The sequence below is a fragment of the Solea solea genome, chromosome 18 (genome assembly GCF_958295425.1).
Source record: "Solea solea chromosome 18, fSolSol10.1, whole genome shotgun sequence".
Classification (NCBI taxonomy): Eukaryota; Metazoa; Chordata; class Actinopteri; order Pleuronectiformes; family Soleidae; genus Solea; species Solea solea.
The window spans coordinates 18,257,422-18,283,372 of NC_081151.1; the positions used below are offsets into that span (position 1 = coordinate 18,257,422).

General features: G+C 38.4%; 1 protein-coding gene and 1 non-coding gene across 3 annotated transcripts; both read right to left on the reverse strand.

The window, feature by feature from the left end:
- Positions 1 to 1,475: 1,475 nt before the first annotated feature.
- On the reverse strand, positions 1,476 to 23,480 carry LOC131444594 (otoferlin-like). 2 transcript variants are annotated; one of them, XM_058615088.1, is made up of 43 exons: positions 21,848 to 23,479; positions 20,859 to 20,929; positions 20,537 to 20,654; positions 20,412 to 20,466; positions 20,123 to 20,254; positions 19,975 to 20,037; positions 19,790 to 19,874; positions 19,549 to 19,708; positions 19,258 to 19,444; positions 18,980 to 19,166; positions 18,419 to 18,642; positions 17,913 to 18,021; positions 17,503 to 17,680; positions 17,164 to 17,284; positions 16,794 to 16,894; positions 16,618 to 16,708; positions 16,400 to 16,516; positions 16,173 to 16,325; positions 15,892 to 16,081; positions 15,311 to 15,435; positions 15,076 to 15,210; positions 14,107 to 14,268; positions 12,759 to 12,878; positions 12,507 to 12,668; positions 12,254 to 12,422; positions 12,093 to 12,166; positions 11,982 to 12,008; positions 11,767 to 11,898; positions 11,568 to 11,640; positions 10,616 to 10,734; positions 10,178 to 10,315; positions 9,966 to 10,091; positions 9,720 to 9,847; positions 9,463 to 9,633; positions 8,337 to 8,497; positions 8,065 to 8,207; positions 7,884 to 7,972; positions 7,542 to 7,640; positions 6,903 to 7,144; positions 6,644 to 6,822; positions 6,152 to 6,252; positions 5,597 to 5,806; positions 2,330 to 2,893 (listed from the first exon to the last, which is right to left on the reverse strand). In XM_058615088.1, the coding sequence occupies exons 2-42, from the start codon at positions 20,902 to 20,904 to the stop codon at positions 5,626 to 5,628; spliced, it is 5,373 nt and encodes a 1,790-aa protein (XP_058471071.1). In that variant the 5' UTR covers positions 20,905 to 20,929; positions 21,848 to 23,479; the 3' UTR covers positions 2,330 to 2,893; positions 5,597 to 5,625. The 2 variants fall into 2 exon arrangements, with proteins under 2 accessions (XP_058471073.1, XP_058471071.1); XM_058615090.1 differs by lacking the exons at positions 2,330 to 2,893; positions 5,597 to 5,806 and adding an exon at positions 1,476 to 1,753 and having other exon boundaries at positions 21,848 to 23,480.
- On the reverse strand, positions 13,674 to 13,746 carry trnaa-agc (transfer RNA alanine (anticodon AGC)). The gene has a single exon. It is a non-coding gene; the product is annotated as a tRNA-Ala (tRNA).
- Positions 23,481 to 25,951: the final 2,471 nt, after the last annotated feature.

The following is a 25,951-nucleotide window of genomic DNA, read 5'->3' on the forward strand; positions in this document are numbered from 1 at the left end:
AATTTTGAACGACAAACCATACTATAACGTTTTTGAGTGATTTTGGTTGACATACTATACTATGACGTTTTTGACTCATTTTGGACGACATACTAACCTATGACGTTTTGGACTGATTTTGGACGACATACTATACTATGACTTTTTTGACTGATTTTGGACGACATACTATACTATGACGTTTTTGTCTCATTTTGGACGACATACTAACCTATGACGTTTTTGTCTCATTTTGGAAGACATACTATACTATGACGTATTTGTCTCATTTTGGACAACATACTATACTATGACGTTTTTGTCTCATTTTGGACGACATACTATACTATGACGTTTTTGAGTTATTTTGGACGACATACTAACCTATGACGTTTTTGAGTGATTTTGGACGACATACTATACTATGACTTTTTTGAGTAATTTTGGACGACATACTTTACTATGACGTTTTTTAGTGATTTTGGACGACATATTATACTATGACGTTTTTGTCTCATTTTGGAGGACATACTATACTATGACGTTTTTGTCTCATTTTGGAAGACATACTATACTATGACGTTTTTGTCTCCTTTTGGACAACATACTATACTATGACGTTTTTGAGTGATTTTGGACGACATACTATACTATGACGTTTTTGAGTGATTTTGGACGACATACTATACTATGACGTTTTTGTCTCATTTTGGAGGACATACTAACCTATGACGTTTTTATCTCATTTTGGACGACATACTATACTATGATGTTTTTGAGTGATTTTGGACGACATACTATACTATGACGTTTTTGAGTGATTTTGGACGACATACTATACTATGACGTTTTTGAGTGATTTTGGACGACATACTATACTATGACGTTTGAGTGATTTTGAACGACATACTATACTATGACGTTTTTGAGTAATTTTGGACGACATACTAACGTATGACGTTTTTGACTGATTTTGGACGACATACTATACTATGACGTTTTTGTCTCATTTTTGAGGACATACTATAATATGATGTTTTTGTCTCATTTTGGAAGACATACTATACTATGACGTTTTTGTCTAATTTTGAATGACATACCAAACTATAACGTTTTTGAGTGATTTTGGTTGACATACTATACTATGACGTTTTTGAGTGATTTTGGACGACATACTATACTATGACGTTTTTTGAGTGATTTTGGACGACATACTGTAGTACGACATTTTGATCTCATTTTCGACCACATACTATACTATAACTTTTTTTGGTGATTTTGTACAACATACTATACTATGATGTTCTTGAGTGATTTTGGACGAGATACCATACTATTGTAAAACTGAAAAAAAACTGAACTATGATATTTTTTTCATATTTTTGACTTTAAAAAACCTAAACAAAAAAACATGAATCATAATTATTTAAATTTGAACAAATTACATTTTATTCTTGAAACAACAACCAATCAACACATTTGCTCAATAACGATAGAAGACGTGATTGCCTGATTACACACTCTGACTACACTACAAAACGTACAAGTGAAAGAACTTGTTTACAATGTTGAGAGAACATTTGACCAAACCTTTCAGGCACCCAGCATTTTCTTCACCATGTACCCAGGCATGTTGTACAGGAAAAGAGCCAAGATAGCCAACAGTAGGAGAGCGGTCACAATCTTGATGGTCAGCCACCTGTACTGGTCACACACCAGGTGTTTTGCAGCTTTGAGAGGAATGAGGAACCAGAGGAGGGCGATGTCTGGACGGCTGAAGAAAGGAGATGTAAAAAAAAAAAAAGGTTAGATAACTGAATAATTTATATTTCATAGTTATTAAAACAAGTGATTCCACTATGTTGTGAAACTGAAAAATATACAAGTATCCTTTTGCACAACAAAATCGCACATGTAAATAAGCAAATGAATAATGGCTGTGTTCCATTTAGCTTTGGGGTTTTGGGGTGCATACAGGTCTACAGTCACACCATCCTGACTTAAAATAATATGCTTTAATGTTTTGTACACATAAAAAGGTTACGAAAATGACACTTTTTCTTTTTTAAAGTGATTATACACTTTTTTTTGGGCAGTATATTCAAATTCTGCCAATTTATTTAACTTCACGTTACATACTGAAGCTTTAAAGTTTAGAAATTGTCACCACTTTCAGTCGTGGCAGTGGGACATATTCATGATAAAGTGATTACATTACAGGATATTATATAGGGAATAATATAAAAGGGGAAAAACACATTTCTTTTAGTTGACATGCGTATCATAAAACAAGCATTTGAACCTTGTAATTATGTACACACAGAGATGACAGGACCGGCAGAAAACGGAATAGTTCACAGATCAATTTATTCATACATACAGCACATAGACAAAACATTTATTTCCTTGACAACAACTTTTTCAAGCAAGAAATCGGAACAAAACTCAACTAGTTCTAAAATCCGAACAATTTAATCAAAACTCCTTCTATAGGTGACTAAAAACAAAGAAAAAAAACAGTTATCACAGCAGCAGAAGCAACGAGTTTGAATTTGTACATTAATAACGATAATGATAAGCACACTCAAAGTGAAGAAACTCTTATAACAATAATAATAATAAGGCATAAGAACTTTGTCAAGTTGCAAAAAAAAAAAACGCTCACAAAAATACAAATCATGATGGAAGTTCACACTCTTTGGAAAAAAAAATGTATCATCTGCCGGTTTTAACTCAGGCGCCCAGCATTTTCTTCACCATATAACCAGGCATGTTGTACAGGAAAAGAGCCAAGATGGCGAGCAGCAGGAGAGCGGTCACGATCTTGATGGTCAGCCACCTGTACTGGTCGCACACCAGGTGCTTCGCAGCTTTGAACGGGATGAGGAACCAGAGGAGGGCGATGTCAGGGCGGCTGGTGGAGCACAGAGAAGTGAAGAGATGTTACGGAAAGGCAAAAGCCACTTATGATTCCACGGCCGAGAAACAGGTTCCCACACGGAGACGTTACGTGTGAGGTGAGACCTGTTCACCTCCACAAATTGAGTCAAATTGAAAGTTTTGATTTTGTATAGCACCAAATCACAACAGTACCACGTACCGAGTATTAGGACCAAACTGAACAGGGAAAAAAATAATAATCTTTCGAATATGAAGCCATAACATTATGAATTTTTGGGTGATTTTGGACGAGCATTTGGTGAAGTTACATTTTGATTTGGGCTTCACGACTAAGGAAATAATTAATGAGGTGCTGATGTGACCAAAAAAATTGTCTTTGGCATCAGGACTTGTGCAAGGAACCGAGACTGTTTGGAAGAAAGAATCACACAGATTTAGAGGAAATCTCTTTTGTGGACTGGAGGAGGCAACATCTGCTTACATCTGCCTTCTGTTGCTGTTTAATAATAATACATTTAATTAGATAATGATATAATATAATTATATATAATATATAATTATAATATTTTGACTTTTTTAATATATTATATATATTATATTATATTATATATATATATATATATATATATATATATATATATATATAATATTACGACTTTATTCTTGTAAAATTACGACTTTATTCTTGTAAAATAACGACTTTATTCTCATAATATTTTGACTTTATTCTTGTAAAATTACAACTTTATTCTTGTAAAATTACAACTTTATTCTCATAATATTATGACTTTATTCTTGTAAAATTACGACTTTATTCTTGTAAAATTACGACTTTATTCTTGTAAAATTACGACTTTATTCTTATAATATTATGACTTTATTTTTGTAAAATTACGACTTTATTCTCATAATATTACAACTTTATTCTCATATTATGACTTTATTCTTGTAAAATTACGACTTTATTCTCATAATATTACAACTTTATTTTCGTAATATTATGACTTTATTCTCGTAAAATTACGACTTTATTCTCATAATATTATGACTTTATTCTCGTAAAATTATGACTTTATTCTCATAAAATTATGACTATTCTCACAATATTACAACTTTATTCTTATAATATTTTTAACATATAATATTTAATATAACTTTTTAATATGACTTTCTTCTAGTAAAATGATGCCGTTATTCTTAAAATATTATGAATTTTTAATACTACAACTTTATTCTCATAATATTACTACTTTATAAGTATATCATTTTGTGCTTATGATTTTATTCTCGAACGATTCCCTTTTTTTCTCTCTTCAGTTTGGCCCTGAAACTCCGTCGTACAACATACGTTATTATCTCAAAGCACTGTTAGAGAGTGAGGCAGAGGCCGTGACACTTGGTGTCAGACGTCTACATCCTCGCTGGTGTGGAGGTTTGATGAAGAAGATACAGAAACGTATTGCATTCAACTAAAATCGCTTTTTAAAAAGGCACTGACTGCAGGGGATTGTGGGAAATGTAGTGGACTTCTCTCGCTCGTTCTGTTCCCTAAAATAATTCTTAAGAACAATCTTCTTTTTTTTAAAAAGGATTTTAGGTGAATGCAACAGGCTTCCGTTTTTATAATTTTGTTAGTGTCAGAGGCAAAAGCTCATGTTTTACCAACTCATTGTTCCCTGTGACTGAATATTCAGTTCAACAGTTAATTTATCCAAAGACACAATATCAAGGATGGAATCAAATCTGTGCACATAGCACTTTGAACGTAACTCAGCAAAAATGGTCACAAATTGCAGACTTTTTTCGCAGATTTCCCATCAAATAATTAACCATGGAGGAATGAGATATTGACCTTTTTGCTAAGAAATGAGCTTAGTTTGTCTTCCGTAGAACATTGTCGCACAATTTCCAATTGTGATCACATTGTCGCACAATTTCCAATTGTGCGACAATGTGATCAAAGACAACTGTAAAAGTCAGAACACAGACCCAAAATAACTCTGGAGGTATACAAGTAAGAAAACCAACACACCACAATGTTTAATTATGTTCACTTTCATGCACAATTTCACAATCATTCAGCTTGAGGACATTTTGTGCGGCACGTTTTGTGCGACACAACTTGCTTGTTCAAGTTGAAACACATTTGGAACGTGCAGCAGAGCGACGACAGGAGTGCTTTTTCTTTAAGAGGATTTGAGTCCGGTTCCATCACATGTAAAATATTTTAAATAATACATTTTAAATGACTTATTTATTCGTTTTTATTCTGTGTTTTAACTTTATTTGTGTTTTTTTGTGTGATGCTGCCGATTTGGCCAGGTCTAACCTTGAGAGGAAAAGAGGTTTTTAATCTCAGTGGATTTACCTGGTAAAAAAAAATAAGGTTAATAAATACACTTTTTTTTTTTTTTTACTTTTTTTCATAAAATAATTTAAATTAAAGTTATACTTAGTTTTAATTTTTCTTTACCAGGTTGATCTTGGGAGCATTTTCTTCTCCACCACTTGTTTTTCTATCTTTAGTGCTCCGTTTTATGGTTTTATATAAATTTTATACAAAGACTATTATGTAGTTTTTCAAAGGCTGCGACTGAAGGGAAACTGCAGACAGAAAATGAAAAGAGAGCGACTTAGAAGCGAGTTTAGAAGCGAGTTAGAAGCGAGTTAGAAGCGAGTTAGTAGCGAGTCATCTGGTTAGTGAAACTGCTGGAACCTTGTGCAGGAGGTGACTGAGCAACACCCTCAAGCTCCCAGCATTTTCTTGACCATGTAACCCGGCATGTTGTAGAGGAAAAGAGCCAGCAAGGCCAGCAGCAGGAGCGCGGTCACGATCTTGATGGTCAGCCACTTGTACTGGGTGCAGAGCAAGTGTTTAATGGCTTTGAGGGGCGTGAGGAACCACAGAAGGCTGGTGTCGGGGCGGCTGCAAAGACAGAGACACGTGTTCAGTGTTGCAGACTCGCAGCGGAACGGGCAGAGTGTATTTCTGATCATATTTGACAGAGAAACAATTAATGACAGTTAATTACTTACCATGTAAAGAAAGAAGATCCCACACTTGGTTGATGCAAATCCGTTTAAAAATCTTTCCTCAACTCGCGGAATCTGAGCTTTTTTTTATGTATCCGTTTAAGATTTCCAGTTGTTATGTTTATGTTTAATTTATGATGATTTTATTCGTTCTATTTTGCATTTGGAGCTACTGCCGATATATGCTAAATTTCGTTTACGCGTCCATAAACTAACATGATTTGAACAGCATTCATACTTGGGTTTCTCCAGCGGCTCCGGTTCGTTGCGTCCTTCGCCGACAGGGTTTTTCTCAGCTTCCTCTCCGGTCAGAAGGTGCAGCTCTGCTTCCACTTTGCCCTGTAACAAAACATCACAACAAGACAGTCACACAAACAACATAAATCCTCAAAGGGACAAGTTAGTTTTTAAGAAAGAAAAAAAACGGGGTCAGTAAGGTCGCTTAAACTTAAACAGACATTATTTCTCGGTTCGGTTCACTCTGTCTTCGTTTCTGTTATTCTATCTGTAAAGTGTAAAACGTCTTCTTCTCTGTTTTTGGTGTAACGTTACAGCGCCACCTACTGTCCTGGCGTATGTACTACAGCGTTTTGATGCAGTCTTTACGGGGAAGTTTTGGAAAACACCAAAGAAAAAGATCGTTTATGGCCTTAATCCTGTGGATTGTCATTTACTTTTGTGTACTTTTTGAGTTAATGCCATAAGACGGGCTGCTTTTAATTGGACTCACTGTCAGTTCAAACTCTTCATCTTCATTTCGGGCCACGAATGGCCACCAGCCTTTGATCCGCTTCTGTTTGAAGATGGAGACCATGGGCATGTCTCCTTCGTTTGTCACCATGTCAATGGTGCACTGCTTCGGAGTCTTTGCGCCGCGTGGGAAGCGGTTCAGGTCCAGCTCAATAGCACCTGTGAACAAAATCAAAAATGAATTCACTAACTATGGCTTCTGCCGTCTTTAAAAACCCCGCTCTCCACGGTACGCTTACCTAAGAAGTCGTCTGCAGAGAAATGGTCGGCGTCCCACACTTGCAGATTCAGACGAGCCGGGATCTTGTATTCCGTCTCGTCCCAGGCAAACATGGACTCCTTTTTGGAGATGACGATCTTCTCCTCGGCCATGAGGTAGTCGAAGGGGAAGACGAAGCGCCAGTTGAAGTTGCCCTCCCCGGTGATGGAGTGGTAGTGGACGTCAGTGTCCTGCTTGTCCTCCTGCTGCCCTTTCAACCAACTGTCAAACGCGTTGACGTCGAACAAATTTAATACAGTTTTTTCCTGAATGCCTATATTAGAAATTAAAGGTCCAGTGGGTACGAAGCTTGTTTTCTTATTTTTCTATTGTATTCTTGTTTTTTAATGCATGTAAAAAATGTGCTTTACAAATGAAATTGGATTATCCTGCTTCAAAATGTGAATTATTGCTGTGGAAACATGACATTACGTACATATTAATGCTTAATCTAAAGCTGCAGAAACAACAATTGATTATACATGTATACAAATGTACTTATGTATACAATTTCTGTCAATAAGCCCTCCTACATGTTACACACTGGACCTTTACGTGATTACAAAGGAAGATAAGACAAAGAGAAAAGAGGGAGCAGACGCCTCAGGTTCATAATTACCCTCGCACAAAGATATCACTCGATTTCTCGCCGGTAAAGATGTCGTCGTCCTCCAGCACGACTTCATCCGTGTTCCAGATGATCACCCTCAGTTCAAACCTGGTCATAAAAAAAAAGAATAATTATATTCTTAAATGTTCTGGTTTCTTTGCTCCGTATAACACAAAGTGAACCATTTTCCCGGGTTTGAGAAACACTGATCCACATTTTCTAACAGTTTATGAACCAAACTGTATCTATCCATCACAGTCATTTAGATAAAGGTTAAGTCACCACATACAGAAGTGTATATGAACCTTATGAACTAAATATTTGACCCAAATCTGAAAAAAGTGGACGTACTTCTTTGGTTTCCTCGGTGAAATATCGAGTGCGGGACCAGGCGCAGTCATGTCTTTGGGAAACATGTCCACCCACATCTCAATTCTTCCCTAATCACAAATGAACACGAGAAAAACTTAAAGAATTCAAAGAGTACGTCAGGTTTTGAGGAAATAGAGCTAAATAGAATATATTGAAATACTTGTTCAATCCCAGGTTTGTCCGGGTGCAGCAGCGGTCGCGTTTCCACGTGTTCTGGTACCAGTTTGCATCCGACCCGCGGGATGTCCTCCCAGTGCTTCAACACGGTCAAAGCCAAGTGTTCATCCGTCTGCTTCTTCAAACCTGACAGGCATCAAATCGATATATGATGTCTTTTGAAGTCACACTTTTAGTCGCATGTTTTTAATATACCGTATGGATTCCAGGAGAAACAAAAAAAAAAAAGGAGTGAGGGGGAAATCTACAGATTACCATTTTCGTCCTCGATCTCAGTCGGAGCCATGAAGACACGGTTCTCCACCTTCACTCTTCCACCTGGGCCGTACTGGGGCGCCTCCACTTTGCCGTCCTTACACAGCTTCGCCAGGATGTGTGTGGGTTTCATTGGGTCTCTCCAAACATTGTAACCATGGCTACAGGAAGAAAACAAGTTGAGATTTACATGAAACGGAAATCATTAAATAAAAAAACATACATTAAGTTTAACATATGTATATATATATATACAGTATACATATATATAAGTTAAAGGGACAGTGTAAAATTTGTTTGAAGTTGCATGTAGTGTGTGTTGGAGAAACTATTCAGCCTTAGCTAAATAGCTAATTAGCTTAGCTAGTTTCAAAACTCAAAAGATGTTAAGTTTGTCCATTGTGGGCCACTGTACAATATACTGATATAGATATATAAAAAAAGATAATAAGGTTATAAGCAGAGGTGGAAAGTAATGAATGACATTTACTCGAGTTACTGTAATTGAGTAGGTGTTTTGTGTACTTTTAAAGTCATTTTAAAAAAATGTGAATTACTGCACTTTAAATCACATCTGTTACCGGGTAAAAGATGAGGACAGGTGTATTGGCGTTAATTAAGGTCCCTGAGTGAGTGAGTGAGATTTGTGACCTTTGACCCATTTTGACATTCACATTATGTGTTTACGTATCTTATTTTGTCGGCACTTTAATTTGTAAAGGTTTGCTTTTAATTAAAAACAATACATGTGAGATTTGTGTCCCCATTTGTGAAAGAACCCCAACCTTGTTAAAATTCTAACTAAGTCACTTTTATTCTGAGTTCATTTTTAGACCAGTACTTTTACTTGTTGTAAATGTTATCAAAAAAGTGGTACTTTTACTTGAGTTGCATATTTCAGTACTCTTTCCACCTCTGGTTATAAGGTTATAAATACAAAAGATTTTTGGATAATGAAAAACAACAATTCAGGTGATCGTACACTTTCTTTTTTTTTTAAACATTTTACACTATTAGCTACATGATTCATCTTCATATCCATAAGTGGTAAACACTTTTATTTACCACTATAGTTTTACAGTGGTTTCCTTGCTGCTACAGGGAAGAGATTGTTATATTATCTTACATGGCGTAGTTACGTGTGATACCACACGTGGCTCTGTGTTTGCTGTAGAAGCGATTCTCAAGGTCCAGTTTGGTTTCTCCGATCAGATCGTCGGTTCCCACCAGGTCCCAGTCGTAGATTGACACGGTGAGCGTGGAATCCATTGGGAATGTGGCCTCCACGTCAAAAGACCTGAGAGTGGAAGAAGATTCAGGTAAAACAGTTTGTAAAATCAGATCAATTATTATTTTAATCAGAGGCACAACACGTCCGCTTACTTTCCAAACAAAGGGTTCAGCTGTTTTGAGATATAGTTCTCTTTATCCTTGATCTCTGTCTTTCCCAGTCTAATTGCGATGTACGGGTCGGCTTTTCCGTTAATATCAGCCGGGTGCAGATCAGTCGCCTAACAAGAGGAGATCAGACAACTTCAGGAGAATTTTTAGACTTAAAAGAAAAAGAAAACATAAGAAAATAATCCTAGTTTTGGCCTGCAGTGAATTACGGATGGGTGCGCAGTTTACCCTGATGACATAGATGCGGACAAGGATATTGATGGGATCATTGTGAGGAATGTTCTGAAACATTCCCATGTTGGAATCAAAGTCTCTGGGAAGATCATCTGACACTTTGTACATGCACATTGAGCCCTAGAGGGACACAAAGAGATGAAGACAGTAATGAATATGGTATAAAAACTGCGTATTCTGCTCGACTGTAAATATTCTGTCCTTACTTTGAATCTTCCAACAATCCGGTCTTCGTCCGTCACATTCTGGTCGTCGTCATCGCCTCCCTTTCCCCTGAACAGGTTGAAACTGTGAAGCCAGTCCTCAAAGTTGTCGAATTCGCCCTCTAGCTCCTTAGGATAAACCTGAAAATATTTGTAGGTATTAATTGAAGCTTGAATCTGTTTGTTTGACGTCCTAACGTCCAAATAGCTAACAATAAATGAAGATATCGGGTTTTAAAAAGAAGAAAAAGTCACAGGAGATGCTAATGGGGATCAAAAAACAAAAATGTTCAAATTTGATTGTGTTCAGACTGAGACACATTTGTAAAAATCACATTTCAAACCTCTATCATCTATCCCTCCTATCTGGATAAGATATGGAAAAAATGTATGTGATTTTTGAATGTGTTCTGACCAATTCTGCACCAACAAAGTCTGTACCTTCAGCTCGTCCAGCTTTGGCTTTTTCCTCTCAAACGGGTCGATTGTCATCTTCTTCTTGTCCTTCTTTCCTCTTCCTCGCTTGGAGCCTTTCACAGGAGAGTCATCAGGTTTGATGTCTGAGTACAGGTTAGCATTGAGGGGCGAGTGAAGGGGGTGGGGAAGGGGTGAAGGGGCAGAGCACTCGAGACATGAATTCTACATGAAAGTTGCCAAAAACCAGCTGTTATTGTTTACAGCGAGCTCGCCATTGAATTGTATACAGCTGCTGCATACAGTCCAATGGGTTTACTGTAACTGGCTCCTCCTGGCAGGCAGCTGAGCAGATTCTGCGACGCTCACAGACTGACTAGTTATTTTCATTATCATCCGCTGTCAAATTTGAATCACAGCAAATTTGTCTTAATAAATGATATACAATATAAGTTGCTTCTGTGCGGCTTTGTTGACACGGCACAGGATCAAATGTATTTGCTGCTTTCTCTGTGTGGTTTGATTCACTGCCAAACTCTCCGACGACAACTTTCATGGCAAGCATACGGCCAATATGCACATATGGGAGAGAGAGAAAAAAAAAGTGGTCGTCCCACTTCTAGGAATATGGATTCATGTCATGTCAGCATCTACACGGAGGCATTCTCAGGCTACAAGGGCTACGGAGTGGACTACTGCACTGTAGAGGAAGACAACAGAGTTAGTCGGCGCACAGCGGACAAACATGCACGTGATTGGTAAAAAAAAAGTAGGATTTATGTGAATCAAACACAGGCAAAGAGTGAATTCTCTGCTCGTCTGAGAAACAGGAAGTAAACCATCAAAACACCCGAAATGTTAGGCATCACTTACTGATTCTCAAATGCATGAAAACAAACATTGTGCATAAGTGGAAGTGCATACTTGGAAAACAATAAATTGTCAGAGCCAATCTTATTTAAACTGATTTGGTTTTTACCTCCACTGTCTGTGATGTCCATGTCATCTTTGTCCTCGGAGTCTGACAGAGCTGCCTCTTGAGCTTTGAGTGCCTGTCAGAGCAAGAAAAAACACAACTATAATGATATGTTTGTGTATTAAAACTGTGCTTCCCATACTTTTTTCTGCAGAGCCTCCATTTGGCATTTTAAAATAATCAAAAAAACCAAGCTTCTCACCTCTGTCAAAGTTTCAATGGAGGCAAAGTATTTGGACCACCAGTCAAACATGCTCTCGTCGAATTCCTCATCCTCAGGCTCATCGCCCTTCTTCCTCTTCTTCTTTTTCCCCTTCCCGTCCTTATCGTCGTCCTTTTTGTACAAAAAGAATCTTTATCAATAAAACTTTTCTTGTATTTTGAGTCATAAAAGGTAAAGTGACCACAGCTTCTCACCTCAACCTTGACCACAGCATCAGAGCCCTGTAGAAAACCAGAGTAATTAACATTTTTGTGGAATCATATTTTAAATCTGTGTTCTAATTCTTTAAATAAAGTTAAACTTACACAGTCTAGTTTGACCACAGTGTCCATCTTCTTATAAGAAGGCTCAGGTTCCATATTCACAACAATAATTTCCTCTGAAAGATAATATAATGACGTTTGTCAAAGTTAAAACGTGACAGCATGATATCACAGCGGTAAACATTTGTCACATTCGTGCTCACCAGTATTGTTTGAGGACCAGTTGTTGGCCTGCTTGTCTGACGGCCTGTAGATGAACTTCCGGAGGCTTGTGACGGCGTTGGAGCCGACCAGAGTGTAGCGGCCAAAAGCCCTGCAGTCCACCACGCGGATGTTCAGCGGTGGGTGAAGCAACTCATTCTCGGGCAAATCCTGACACGCAAAATCCAGAAATTTGTGTTAAGGGTAAATGTAGAGTGATGGGAGTCATTATTTATCACTTAAATGAAAACATACCACTTCAAACCACTTGACGAGGGTGCTGAAGTTGGGGTTTTTCTTGTAGTTGGGGATGAGGGCTGACTGAACCCCCTTCCCAGCACATTCAATGTCCACACGAGGCCGATCCACCTGGGCCAGATTCACTCTCTTCAAGTCTCTCAAGCCCCAGAACAAAACCTGAAGCACAGGGAGATTCCACAATGTGTTGCTTGGGTTTCCTTCAGAGTTAAAATCCATTTTCTCCAAGGTCAGTTAAATTAGTCCCACCTCAATCCTGTACTTGCTGAGCACCGGTCGGATTCCCAGTGGCACGGGCATGATTGGACCACGTTCCATATCTGTAGGCCCGTCTATCGGAGGCAGGTCGGCTTTCCCATTGGGTCCAATCTAAGAGACGATACAGATACAGGTATCGTGACGTGTTTGCTTTGAACAGTTAAGCAAAATCAAGGGTTTACAGACTTTTCAGACCTCTAAAATAACAGTGCCAGACACTCAAGAACCTCAATATTCCCAGAACTGTCTGGGACTGTCAGGAGTAGGGTTGCAAAATTCCAGGAATTTTCAAAGTTGCAAACCTTCCATAGGAATAAACGGGAACTTATGGGAATTAACAGGACATTTTCAAAGTTGAAGGTTGGGAACATGAATATAGTTGGTAAAAAAAAAGAATTGTAGGATAATCTTGGCTAAAACAATCAAATTTGATGTGAATAGTGATAAAGTTTAACTAGCAACTATTAAATAAAAATGTATTGCTAGCTTACTGGTAAACCAGATATGTTAAATGTAAGACAAAATTGACAAGGGCTGGTTTAGCTATTAAAATAGAATAGGGTGCTGAAAAGATTATACTATGCACAAATTTGCTCTTTTCGCGATTTATGTTGTGAATTGGATCATGAAAGTTTGGTTCCCATATAAAAAGTTTGGACATTTCAATGCTGCAGTGCAGTAAATTTCAGCTGCTGCAACTGATGCTGGCAGTAAACCTGTCATAAATGCGTCAGATCCCAGATTCCTCCGGTTACAAGCCAACTTGTAACCAACTTGCATTGCCACTTGGCCACGCGCTGCCCTAAATAGATTTGACCCTGAGCAACAACTTTTAGTGTCACTTGACAAATTGGAAACGTCAAGAATTCACAAATGAGTAACTATAATAATGTGGCTAAATATTACTGGAGGATGCGGGCATCGATCCCGCTACCTCTCGCATGCTAAGCGAGCGCTCTACCATTTGAGCTAATCCCCCTGTGGTGCAACACTGAAATTTAAGACACTGAAAACATTGTGGCTACAATATAGACACAGATATCCTCTCTCCTGTTTCTTGTAACCCCCAGTTTAGGAGCCACTGATTTAGATCAGTGTTTTTTTCCCCAAAATTTCATACATATTTAAAGATGGAAAAATCACAAAAGAACAAATATGAACATTTCATTTCCATTTAATTCCATTTAATTTAATTTAATTCCATTTGATTTGATTTGATTTGATTTGATTTGATTTAATTTAATTTAATTTAATTTAATTTAATTTAATTTAATTTAATTTAATTTAATTTAATTAGTCTTTCTTTGTCTCTGGTCATTTTGCATGTTCACACACTAACCTGCAGCAGTTCAAACGCTGCCAGCATTTCTCCAGCGGCGCAGTTCCCGCGGTAGATCTGATAGTACTCCAGCTGTGGAGGGAAGCGTGGAGGGCCGTAGTGTTCGTCTGCCATCTTGACCACAGGCTTAGCAAAGGTTCTGCCCATGAAGTCGGCTTTGCCCTGGAATCACATGACCAATAAGACATGTCATAAAACCAAAAATTATTAGAATTTAAAAAAAAAAAAATTTCAAGACAAAATAAGCTAGAAACATGGCTTCTTTTTTTTTTCTTTTTTTTTTTGAAATGCACATGTTTCCTGACAGAAAATGGATTAAGATGCACTGAAGGTAAAAGAAAAATAAATAAACAAGGACAAGAATAACCTAAAATAACCAGTGAACTGCAAAACAGATCATATATCTATAGATTACTACTGAATGATTAACTGTTAAATCTCTCTTGCAGTTAGTGGTTATAAACAGTCCACAACATCTGATTCACAAAAAAACCCACAAAATGTCACGTGAAAGAAATGCAACAGGTGTAAGTGCATCGTCCTTATGGACAGCTGTGAATCAGCATCGAGTCCACGGACACGTGTCTTATTCCTCTTGCATGCCTTTTTTTTACACACATGACAGAGCCTCTACAGTACATCAAGCCATAAGAATCCACACTCTACTTATCCAAAGGGTCATCCAAAACAACGATGTTACCGACAGGAGCAAATGCAAAATTGAAAGTCAGCAAAAGCACTTTTTCTTAAATGTACAACAGAGGAACACGACGTTAAACTCACAGTTTCTTTTTAGATTCATTAGTATTTAATTGTTTAGTCTTACATTTCAACTGAAAGACAGACAGACTGTTAAAGTATTCATTGGCAAAGGTGGATAAAGCATGATAAGACGGCTGCTACGTTAGAAATTCAAGCTGTGCTCGTGATTATTTTAAATGGGAACGGTTTCAAACAAAGGAACCTCACCACTGTGTCCTGATCATAGATCTCAATGACAATGATTGGAGGGTCGTCTCTCAGTTCGTTGGCCTCGCCGAACAACTCCACATTCTCAAAGACCAGCAGCTGGTCCCATGTGGGGCAGAGGGTCTCAGGCAACACCTGGAGAAAACAAAAGAATGAAAACAAGAAAAAATAACACATATCTATCGCGATGAACCATACTTTAAGGTGACACGGGTGAATGGTTGAGCGTGTTTACCTCAGTGACTTGACTCTGTGTTGAGAAGAAAACTCTGACAAATGGATCAGACAGGCCAGTGCTGTCAGCAGCAAACAGGCTGCGGGCTTGGTACATGTGGACCCTCAGCTGGAAGATTTGTTTCACTGTGGAGACATTATAGGTAAATCAGACAACGTAATATATAATTATTACAAATAGACCAACCAACCAACCGGTAATCAGTTGTATTGGCAAGTAGCTATTAATGGGAATGGCTCAATACTACTTTATTGTGTCAAATACTCATCATACAGGATACATTCATCTTTTACATTACCAAGGTGGTAACAACACATTCGTGCGGATACATTTAACAAGTTCTGCTTTTAATTTGAAAAAATTTCTAATGAAAATTATACACAGCGTCTTCTTAAACTTTCTTTTCCTGATATCTGATCCAAAGATTTAGACCAGTATCAGACACACACCGATACTGTACTGGAACATTTTTGTGCATAACAAACACATCAGCGAGAAAACATGATTAAAGACTGAGGAAGAGCAACCAATTAAAATTCAGCCAGATAGACCGGTAGATACAGATGATATGATCCTCTTACTCATGTAAGTGAGGCTAATGGGAGGCGTGCACGGCAGGCCGGGTCCTTTGGACAACTTGTTTTCCTCAAATCCATTTGGAAGGCCATTCAGGTAGTCTTTGCGCTGCCTGGTTAGACCGAGCCAAAAGTAAATCTCTATCTTGGACTGGACTGTCCAGCCCGCAGGCCCAAAGCCTTTCTTTCCAGGAATCTTGAAGTAAATCAAGCAAAAAAAAAATATATCATCAGTAAAAACAGCTTGGTTACAGATGATTGTTTTGTAATTTGGAGTGGAAACTCACCCTGAGGAACATAGTTTTGACTTTGCCACAGTCCTTTCCCCTCTCCTCGTCTGTACTGGAATATAGAATGTCTTTGGAGGGGACACGTGCATAAGCAATGCGCTTCCCGTTACTTATCATCCATATGAAAACATCCGGAACGCTGTGTTGCGGCTACAGGAGGAAGAAGACGTGAAATGACCACGATGAAACAAATGCGTACACTGATATAATATTGAAGATCTTACTTCATCAGCCAGGAAGCGCAGCTTTGACAGGAAGTTCTGGGCCAGTTTGAGTTTATCTCTAACTGTACTTTTCTTCACTTGTGTCCTCATGGCCTTCGCTTGCTGGCCGATGGATTCCTAAATCCGGAAACAGTTGAGCGCTTAGTAAGACAGGACGGGTATTTATAACCAACAAATCCAGAAAAGAATATCGCTCCTTGATTAATTTTTCCACGTACCACTTCTGACATGCACAGCTTCAGTCTCTCCCTGTCAAGTTTGGTTCTACCGGACTGATTCTGGTCCTTGTTTGCCAGCGAAAGATACTGACTGGAAGAAGAGGAGTCATCAAACGTTAGACCATTATAGTGTTTGACACTTGTAGTATATTTTTTGTACAATAACGATGTAGCACCTGCATCCATGGCTGAGTTCCTCCAGGACGCCTCTGAGTCTGCGCTCAGGATAGGCCTTCTCTGTCTTAATGATTTCCTGCACGTCGTTTAGTCCATCCTCCTGTAAAAAATACACGGAAGATACAAGTTTATTTTCTATAATTATAACACTACTATTTGTTCAATTACAAATAGACCAATTAAAGATCAGTGTGTAACATTTATAAGCCTTTCATGAACACTTTGGTCTCCATGACACTAGAATAAGCCTTCTGTATATACTTCAGACATGTTTTAAATAAGCATGAGCTTATTGGACCTTTAAGAAAACTACTTTTAAATACTACAACTTGTTTTGTTTTGATTCGTCTTCTATACTGTGTGACTTGCCAGTTTATCTGCAGTGTTGTCTATGATGTTGGCATTGAACAGCCTCCGTCTCTGATCCTGCCACCAGCTCTTGATGTAGAAACAAGGCTTCCTCTCAAAATAGGGCAAGTGGAAGTAGTTTCTGTAAATGAAAATAAAACAAACAGCTCCTTAAATCGAAAAAAAAGGCAGATTAAATGTGCCAACTGCTCATAAAAATGAATGTGTCTCTTACTTTCTACTGAAATCTGTATCTACAAGATATCTCAACAAAACGTTTACACCCTGAGTTTATTTCTGACGAAGCTATTTGTTGTTGCTTGCACTGTCCATTTATTATAATGCCGTTTTTGCTCTGACCGATCAGTGACGACAGGTTTCATGAGAGGTGTAGTAGCCACTGATGTCAGGTCCCCGTCGTCCTCCATCTCCTCGTCACTCGAGTTGTGTATCAGCTCCGTTTCCTCCTCATCGCCATCGCCCTTTTTCCCTTTCCTCTTTGGCTGGACCACTCCATCGACTTCGTTTCCATAGTAACCTGGCAAAAGTGTAATAGTTACATTACCAAATCATAATGCTTGTTATTGTGCTTTCCTACATGGGAAAGTGATCGCTGAATTAGAAAACTATGAAATAAATTATATCAACTCTTACATGGAGAGCAAAATATGACCTTTAAACTCATATTCGCCACTTTAAATCTAACTGTGTTTGAATAAATTATTTTCTGGTAACCAAAAATGAAATGAAATAGAATTGTTAAAATATACCTATGGTGACCTCAAAGTTGATGGGTTTATCGCCGATCTTCCGATCAATCATTGTAGCCTCGAGGAACGAACCGAAGAGGAAAAATTCCTCAACTTTCCCGGTTGCGGTCTGGGAATCAAACATAAAAGTGTCAGAATTTGAAAGTGAGACGTTTTCTCCACCTTTTAAGGGTTTATTTAAAACTCTGGATTTTTAAGAGATGTTACACTTTGACTTTGTGTTCACCCTGATAAGGCTGTAATACATGCTGTAATTCAATAGGGACAACTGAATCCCCCGTGGACCTGCACACACAGCCCCACTGTGTACAATTTAATTTGCTGTGTGACTAACATTGTCCACCAACAAAAAGAGCCCGCATGAACGCAAACCGCGTGTTAATAATGCACCAGGTGGGCCAAATAAAGACAATTAATAATTCACATTAACAGCAGCACAATGACTCATCATGCGGGAGTGACAATTAGTTTCTTCCGCATGGCCGCTCGTCCAGAACGGGACCCACCTCTGAGATGTTGGGCACTCCCTCCACCTGCACCTCGGTGGAGCTGGAACAGTCGGGAGAGGAGGGGTCCAGGATCTCAACGCCCAGGCTGACGAGCAGACGAGCTCTGAAGGACACGCCCTCGCCGAGTCCGTCATTCAACTCCTGGTACTCGTCCATCAGGGAGTAGGTCCGAGTGGAGCCGTACATGTTCACCCAGGCAGGGCCCAGAGTTGGAAGGAAGCCTATGACATATAGAACAGACATGATTTGTATCCAACTGTTCCAACTGTTTAGTGAACTCCTTATCCTCTTATATCCCTTTTAAAGATGGATATAATTGTGCTTTGACAGGACGTAGTGACTGGATTTTACCAATCAAATTTGAAAACTGATTTCAATGCAATGTTTTTATCATGATTTTGATCTTCTTGATTCTGAAGTTCCTGTTTTTTATTGTTTTATTTACCTTTGTTTTATGTTCTGGTCACTGTCTCTGACATTCTAGCTACCATTTTTGCTTTTGTTTTAACCTTTTTTTTTTAACAGCGTTCTGAAAGGTGCTATGGGATAATGAATCACCTTTGTCCCCATCATTGGAAATCTTCTTTAGGTCAAGGAAGTGTGTTCCCATAGCAACGTCATTCACTTTATCCGAGTCACGGATCTGGATCTTCATGCGTTTGCACAGCGGAGGAAACATCTCGGTGAAAACTATTTGCTCATTCCAGATGGGCTCGTAGCAGCTCTTCTGAACCGATGTTTTCCCCTGTAATCACATTTCACAATCTTTATTTAAAACCCGACATGTTACAAACACAAGTGGCCATGACAGTGTTTGAGACCCTTTACTTTTTTACCTTCTGCCCAGCAAACAGTACTTGAACATAAGGATCAACCAGGTCCTTATTTTCTCCTATGAAGGCCTTTTTCACATTGGCCATGATGCTGGTGTTCATTCTTGGGAGTCCCTCTGCTCTGTAGATCTTCAGGTAATAGCGAGCCCACTGTCGCTCTGCCGGCACCCCTTCAGGTATTAAGAGATTCCTGAAACAGTAACAGGAAATTATGAAAGTAGGAACCAAAAAAAGTAAAGTAAAACACTGAAAAGGATGCAGAATTAAATGTTTTCTAAGTCAAAAAGTTTGTACCCCTCTACGTCATCTTCATCAGACTCATTGGCCTTGTGTGGAGTCTTTATTGTGTCTCCTTTGGCCACAACTGCAACATCACACTTCACATATCCTTTACAACCTCCTGTGATGTCGTCGGGGTCAGACAACAGCGCCCATTTGTGGTAAAACTGATGTTCTGCAGCACAACAAAATTTTTTTTTAAATATTAACATGCTGGAAAATCTATAAAGTCGGTATTTATGTGTTGGACTTTTACCTGGCTGTGAGTAGATTGTGCCAACATCCAGTTTAAAGGTTCCAACCAGTGTTCCACTACGCAGGAGGTTTTTAGAGTGGATTACCTAAGCGTGCGTTGAGGGTTGAGACAACCAAACATTAAACTCACTTCTCTTATAGCAAACAAGTAATTCTGTGAATAAGTTTCATTTAACAACAACTTACAGACAACTTCAGGATTTTGTCAAACATAACATCTGGAGGGACGTGGAAGTCGAACACAAAATACTGAGGAAAGAGAAAGGAGTTTGTGATGTTATTGACAAGTTAAGCCTGAACGTAATATAACATTGAATTCTTCAGAGTGACTCACTTCATTGTAATACGGGCAGTTGGTCGATTCTTTCATCGAGGTGTACTTCTTATCTTCTCCAATCTCCACGCAGACCATCGGATCCATGTTCTGTCCCACCAGCTGTCTGGCCTCAATCACTGTCACACTGACCTGGAATCAAAGGATCAGGTGGTACTGACTGGTCGGCAGGCTGATTGATGGATTGATTATGCATCACAACTAAGACTACAAATTAAGATCAACCCTGTGTGTGCAAGTATAACGGGTCAGTAAGTCTTATAAACAATGACCGAGGGGTTCCTCTTACTTGGTAATCGACTGGTCTTCCTGAACTGGGCTCCATCTTGATGTCTGGCTTTGACCTATAAGAAGTTAAGGTGTCAGAAAATAAGGCCTATTTAAACAGTGAGAACACAACAGAGACAGACTTGCCTCTTATTTGATACATTGGTGGTGACGGCGGTGACTGAGGCCACTGAGATGGTGTCCAGGTCTTGGCCTCCTCCCATGAACATGCCCATGTTTTCTGTCTCCAAAATGGCCGGCTCATCTGCACATGAAGGACACACACGTATAAGAAGAGCTTGTACCAAAATAAAAGTACTTCACAAAACATCACAAAAATGAAAACAAATCCAGCACTGTAATTGTATTTTTTTCAGGGTAAGAAATGCGCGAGAGTTTGAAATATCAGTCAAGACTGAGTTGCTTCTTTGACCAACTCCTCTCTGTCATACATCTTGGCTACTGATACCTCCATTTTTGTCCTCCTTGTGTCCGCGGTGCTTACTGCGCTTCATGCTGCAAAACACTTCTCTGTGTGCTCTGTGGACGGAATTGACAGTCATTTAGTATTTCACAGACGACAGGCCTGCTCTTGAATGCAGCAAAGTAGATTTTCTGGATGCAAACACTTTAACAGCAATAAAAAAAAATAATAATAATTAGTTAACTCATATTTTATGCATGTTCAGCGGCAGCCAGAATGATTCTGTCTGTAAAGACATGAAACCTGTTGCACAAAAACAGACTAAACTCTTCTAAACATGTAAAACATTTGATATAGTTGTTCAAAACCAAATATTATACAACAGTAAATAAGTAGTCACACATGAAGACATTTGCAGAGGGGTGACTGTGTGCTACCACACCCTGGTTTAGCCTTCAAACGGCCCTTTTAATTATTTAAATCAGGTGGCCTGAATACGTCAATTAAAATGAAACAGGATACATTTCACAGCGATTGTGCAAAACAATGCACTTAAAAATAAAAAGAATTAAACTGCAGTCATTAATAAGCAAAGTCTCTTCTCCATGAGTGCACAGTTTTAATAGGAAAAGTTAATGTCTCAGTTGTATCCCAAATTGTTATTGTCTACTGTAAAACATAAATGACTCTACCGTAACGTTTTCAGGGTTGTGTATGTCAAAACTATGCACGTTACATGTTTTAAAACATGTTAAAAATAAGTGGACACCCTAATGAGCTGCAGCGGTTGCACTGTACAAATAATAATTATAACGTTTAGAACAAACCAAACACACTGAGCCAGGCCCAAAATTAAATACTGTCAATATTTTGTTAGTATGTAAAAAGTAAACTACTTAAACAATAAAAAAACTTTTGTTTAACATAAGTTTCTTTCAAGAACTGGACTGTGATACATGTAGAAGCCTAAATGTCAAGGTTTTTGTAATCTTTGCACTCAATGGATGTAGTTTAGAAATAATGATTAAACTTACCATACAGGGAAATGATGCTCTTGTCTTGTAGGCGGCTCCCTGAGAGGAAAACAGTTCCCTTGATCTTCACTTTTTCTCTCTTTGTCCTGAAATGGAGGCGACACTACGTGAACATTTTAGACATTTTCGCAGCAGTAAGAATAAGGCTACAAAGTTAAGTTGCAGAGAAAAGAATCGAGTTTGTCCCAGTCTGGAGCCGGGCAGGAGTGATGTGATACACCAATGAATAGTGCATGAGTGTTGAACCCGAGACTGGTAACTATAACTAGGGGCTGCTGAGAGACGTCACTGTGAGCAGAGTCTGCTAATCTGCATAGACTCAGAATGCATTTTTAAAAGTTATTTATATTCACATTGTGATTAAAAATCAAACATCAGTATTTTCAAACACAGTCGATTTCCAGCTGTTAAACTGCAAGTCAACTCTCCCTTCTAAACTGCAAAAAAAACCCATAAAAATCATCTTAATTAGATTAATGAATACTCACAAATGCACATGTAACTTCAAATATTTTACAGAATCTGTGATGCTACAATGTGAGGATGATGTGAGGACACAGAGAGGACTTTTGACACCCTATAATAAAAGTTTTCGCAACAAACAGCAAACAACTAGTATAAAAATGTAAAAAAACCAAAATGAGCATGAGGAAATCAACATATTTCAGTGTCACAACTGGTAGAAAGTCATTGATGAATAGACAAAATATCAGCTCAGCCTATTTTGGAATAATGTTCCTTCTTAATCTTTAATAGGCTGCTGCTCTGAACTGGCTCTTGGTGCAGACACACACTCCTTTGTCATGAAATCTCCAAACGGTGTCATGTCCCACTTGCAACACCTTGGGTTTCACTTCATTCCGGTTTGAGCTTTAAAGGTTTTAAAAAACCGGCCTGAATCATACAAGTGCTGTCGATTCTTTATTTTAATTGAATAAATAACAAACAACACAGAAAGCATTCCGTGTGATGTGTTTCTCCACAAATGAGGCCAGTGAAAGCACTAATTATAGACGCATTTTGCTGACTTTCGGGCATTTTGCTGAGTTCAGCCATGCTTTAACAGCTCCTATTCAACACAACCTCTGTTGAATACTGAAGCACAAGTCAACATCTCATCAATTACATATACAGCCAGCCTGTAAGTCATACGTCAAAGTCTAAAGTTGCTGATATCCGATGAAACAAGGCTCTAAATTATTTAGACAGGGCAGTCGGTGTTGCATGTGGCATCCTCATGATGTGGCCGTATCACTGATCACAACAAAAGAAATGGATTTAGCTTAGAAGGAATAAAAAGGATCGGGACTATATGTTTTACTCACTTAAGGAAATAATAGGGCACCACCTAAACCAATGTTTAAAGTTGCAGTGCATAACTTCCTGTGATTTGTTGATGTTAATACTGGACCTCCTTGGTCTTTGTAAACAGTGCTCTGATCTGAAAACTGTCTCTGTCAAGCAATACTATCAGACCTCACTGAGGGGGCATTTGTGTGTATACACCTGCAGCACAGGTATCAAAGTTTTTATACCAAGTACCACCTGAGAAGCTCCCCTCAGCTCCACTTCGATCACATACCCTGGTATATACAATAGAACAGTATTTCTGATTTCCTGCAAGTACCACCAGAGGAAGCTCGCATACCACTGGTGGCACACGAACCACAGTTTAAGAACTGAACAACTAACCAACACTTGTTTATATTCAAAAGCTATGCACTACAGTTTTTCAAGGTCCAGTTGTGTAAGATTCTTTGGAGTGTTTAATCACCTGAATGTATGAATTGTTGTTTTCATTACCACTAAATAGACTCTTTCTATTAGTATCAGGGCGCCATGTTTATAATGGACAAGCTAAATCCTACTTGCTGCCCCTCCAACATAATGTGTATTGAACACCTTTGTCTTGACCTAGAACTGCAAAATATGCAGCCTTTTCCTGTCTGCTCAGCTGGACGTGTGTGTGACACCAACCTGGCCACCATGTTGAGGGATTCTGCCTTTAATTACATGATTCAACACAGGCTGAGAGGGGGTTGAGGTGGAGATGTTGTAGTTCCTCAGGGACGGCCTGTAACCATGTCACCAGCAGTGCAAAGTTACCAGTTCCACCTGTCGTCTGATATACTGACCTCACTCCATCATGTGTGTTATCGTTAAATGCAACTTTACACACGATGAAGTTGACAGCAGCAACCAAACGTGCAATGGCTGAATTTTCTGGCCTAATAAAGGACAAAACATATTTAAATTGATTACACACAATTGAGTAAAGTAGAGAGTCTTCTCTGCAAGAGTCATCTTCAAAAACATCTTATAGTATATGTGCAATACATGAGTGTTATTATCTCTATCATTTTTATGAATATTTAAGCCCTTAAACTGACACCTTTGACAATGCAGTGTAGGGTGAAGCAAGGACTCGATACCAACCGTGCAATCTTATCCTGTGCTGGTTATAGGCCAGTTATCGCCATCCTCTTTGTGCTCCACCGACTTTGTGGGCACACCACCTGACCAAGGTGTAGTGTATCCTTTTAACACATTACAGACTTTTGCTTAGAGGCAGTTTGGCACGTGTTCATCTCTGAAAAAACAGCCATGGTGTCCAGGTGGGGGCTTTGTACTGGCCAACAACCACGTAGGGACCCAAGTGGATCCGACCTCAGGTGACCCAAGGTGAGTCTGTAAAAGTGAAAAGAGACAACAAACCATATTATTATGTAATTTTAACAGATAAACAGAAGTCGGGCCCACCTGTGAATGTACAAAATGGTCAAGAAATAAAAATAAAAGTGTAAATAAATTAAAAAAAATCATTAGTATTACGTTTTTTCTGACCACAATCAGAAACAGTTCATTATTATTATTATTATTATTGTTATTATTATTGTTATTGTTATTATTAGTAGTAGTACTATTACTACATAAGTGCAACAGTTTGATGAGGAAGAATCTGCTGCTGAACCTCCATCTCCATCTCTAACAGTGTCAAACAAAAGCATGCAGTGCTTTCATTTATTCACCAGAGGGGGCTCATCATCTGTGTCAAAAAAAAAAGAAGTGAGTTTGACAAACAGGAGAGTGCACAGTAGTGAACATACAAACAGCCAAGTGTACAAAACACATGATATTAATATTCACAACATAAATTAACTTTAAAAAGCTCCAAAGTTGCGTTAAAATATTTTAAAACAGGAAGTGCAGTTTTTTGTTTTTTTTCTTGGCCGCTGTGCCATTACTGTACCTGGTCTGCTAAGCTTTTTCACATCTGTCTATTGATTCTTCATGGCCACTACGTCATGACTGCTTGGTGTTGGCCGCCGTGCCAGTCTATCATTTCTGATCTGTTTTTCCCACTAAGTTTTCCTTGTGACTGGTGACTGCGTGTGTGTGATGACTGACTTAGACTGACTGCGAAACCATGCGTTACTCGTGTCTTGTAGGGATACAGGGATATTCTGGACAGTTTCATACATGGGATTGTCCTCATTGGGTAGGTTTATTTTTTTAAATTGATTAATTTGTTTATTTTTTTCAACTTGTTAATAAAATATTTAAATGTTTTAGTGTTTTCCAAACATGGAAATGATCTCAAATTAATCTGTTTTAATTATTTATTTGTCATATGGAGCAAAATAAACCAGAAAATATACACAATTAAATCAGAATGATCATAAATCTGTATTTATGGGCATAAACTGAATATGTTCAACATTGAAGGTTGTGAAATGTACTTGGTAACTAATATAATGTAGCATAAGCTATTGACGCCACACCCCCTTCATCCACTCTGCATTCCCCCATCACATGACATCACAGATGATTTCTACAAACAACAAAAAAGTATTGAAGCCACACATTTGAGCCCAAGGACTAAAAAAAAGTCAGTTTTGAGTAAGTTTTGATATTATGTGGTAGATCTTAAGTGTTAAAGTTCAACGAGCAACAATAATGTTGTTTCTTCTGCCTCCTGCTGGACGTTTTTTCTGTAACCATACAACAATTTATACATTGGGTGTAATTCCCATGGAAAGTTTCTAATTAAAGGGGTTAAAGACTAGATTAAATTACCTTCACCTCATCAGCAGCATTTGTTCC

Bases quoted from the DNA above. Each gene is read 5' to 3' on its own strand.
- LOC131444594 (XM_058615090.1), bottom strand. From the start codon at position 20,904: ATGAAGCGCAGTAAGCACCGCGGACACAAGGAGGACAAAAATGGAG. The intron at 12,009-12,092 runs GTAAGTTTAACT...GGTTTTCTACAG, and splicing joins CTGTGGTCAAACTAGACTGT to GGCTCTGATGCTGTGGTCAA. The intron at 9,634-9,719 runs GTAAGCGGACGT...TTCCACTCTCAG, and splicing joins CTGAACCCTTTGTTTGGAAA to GTCTTTTGACGTGGAGGCCA.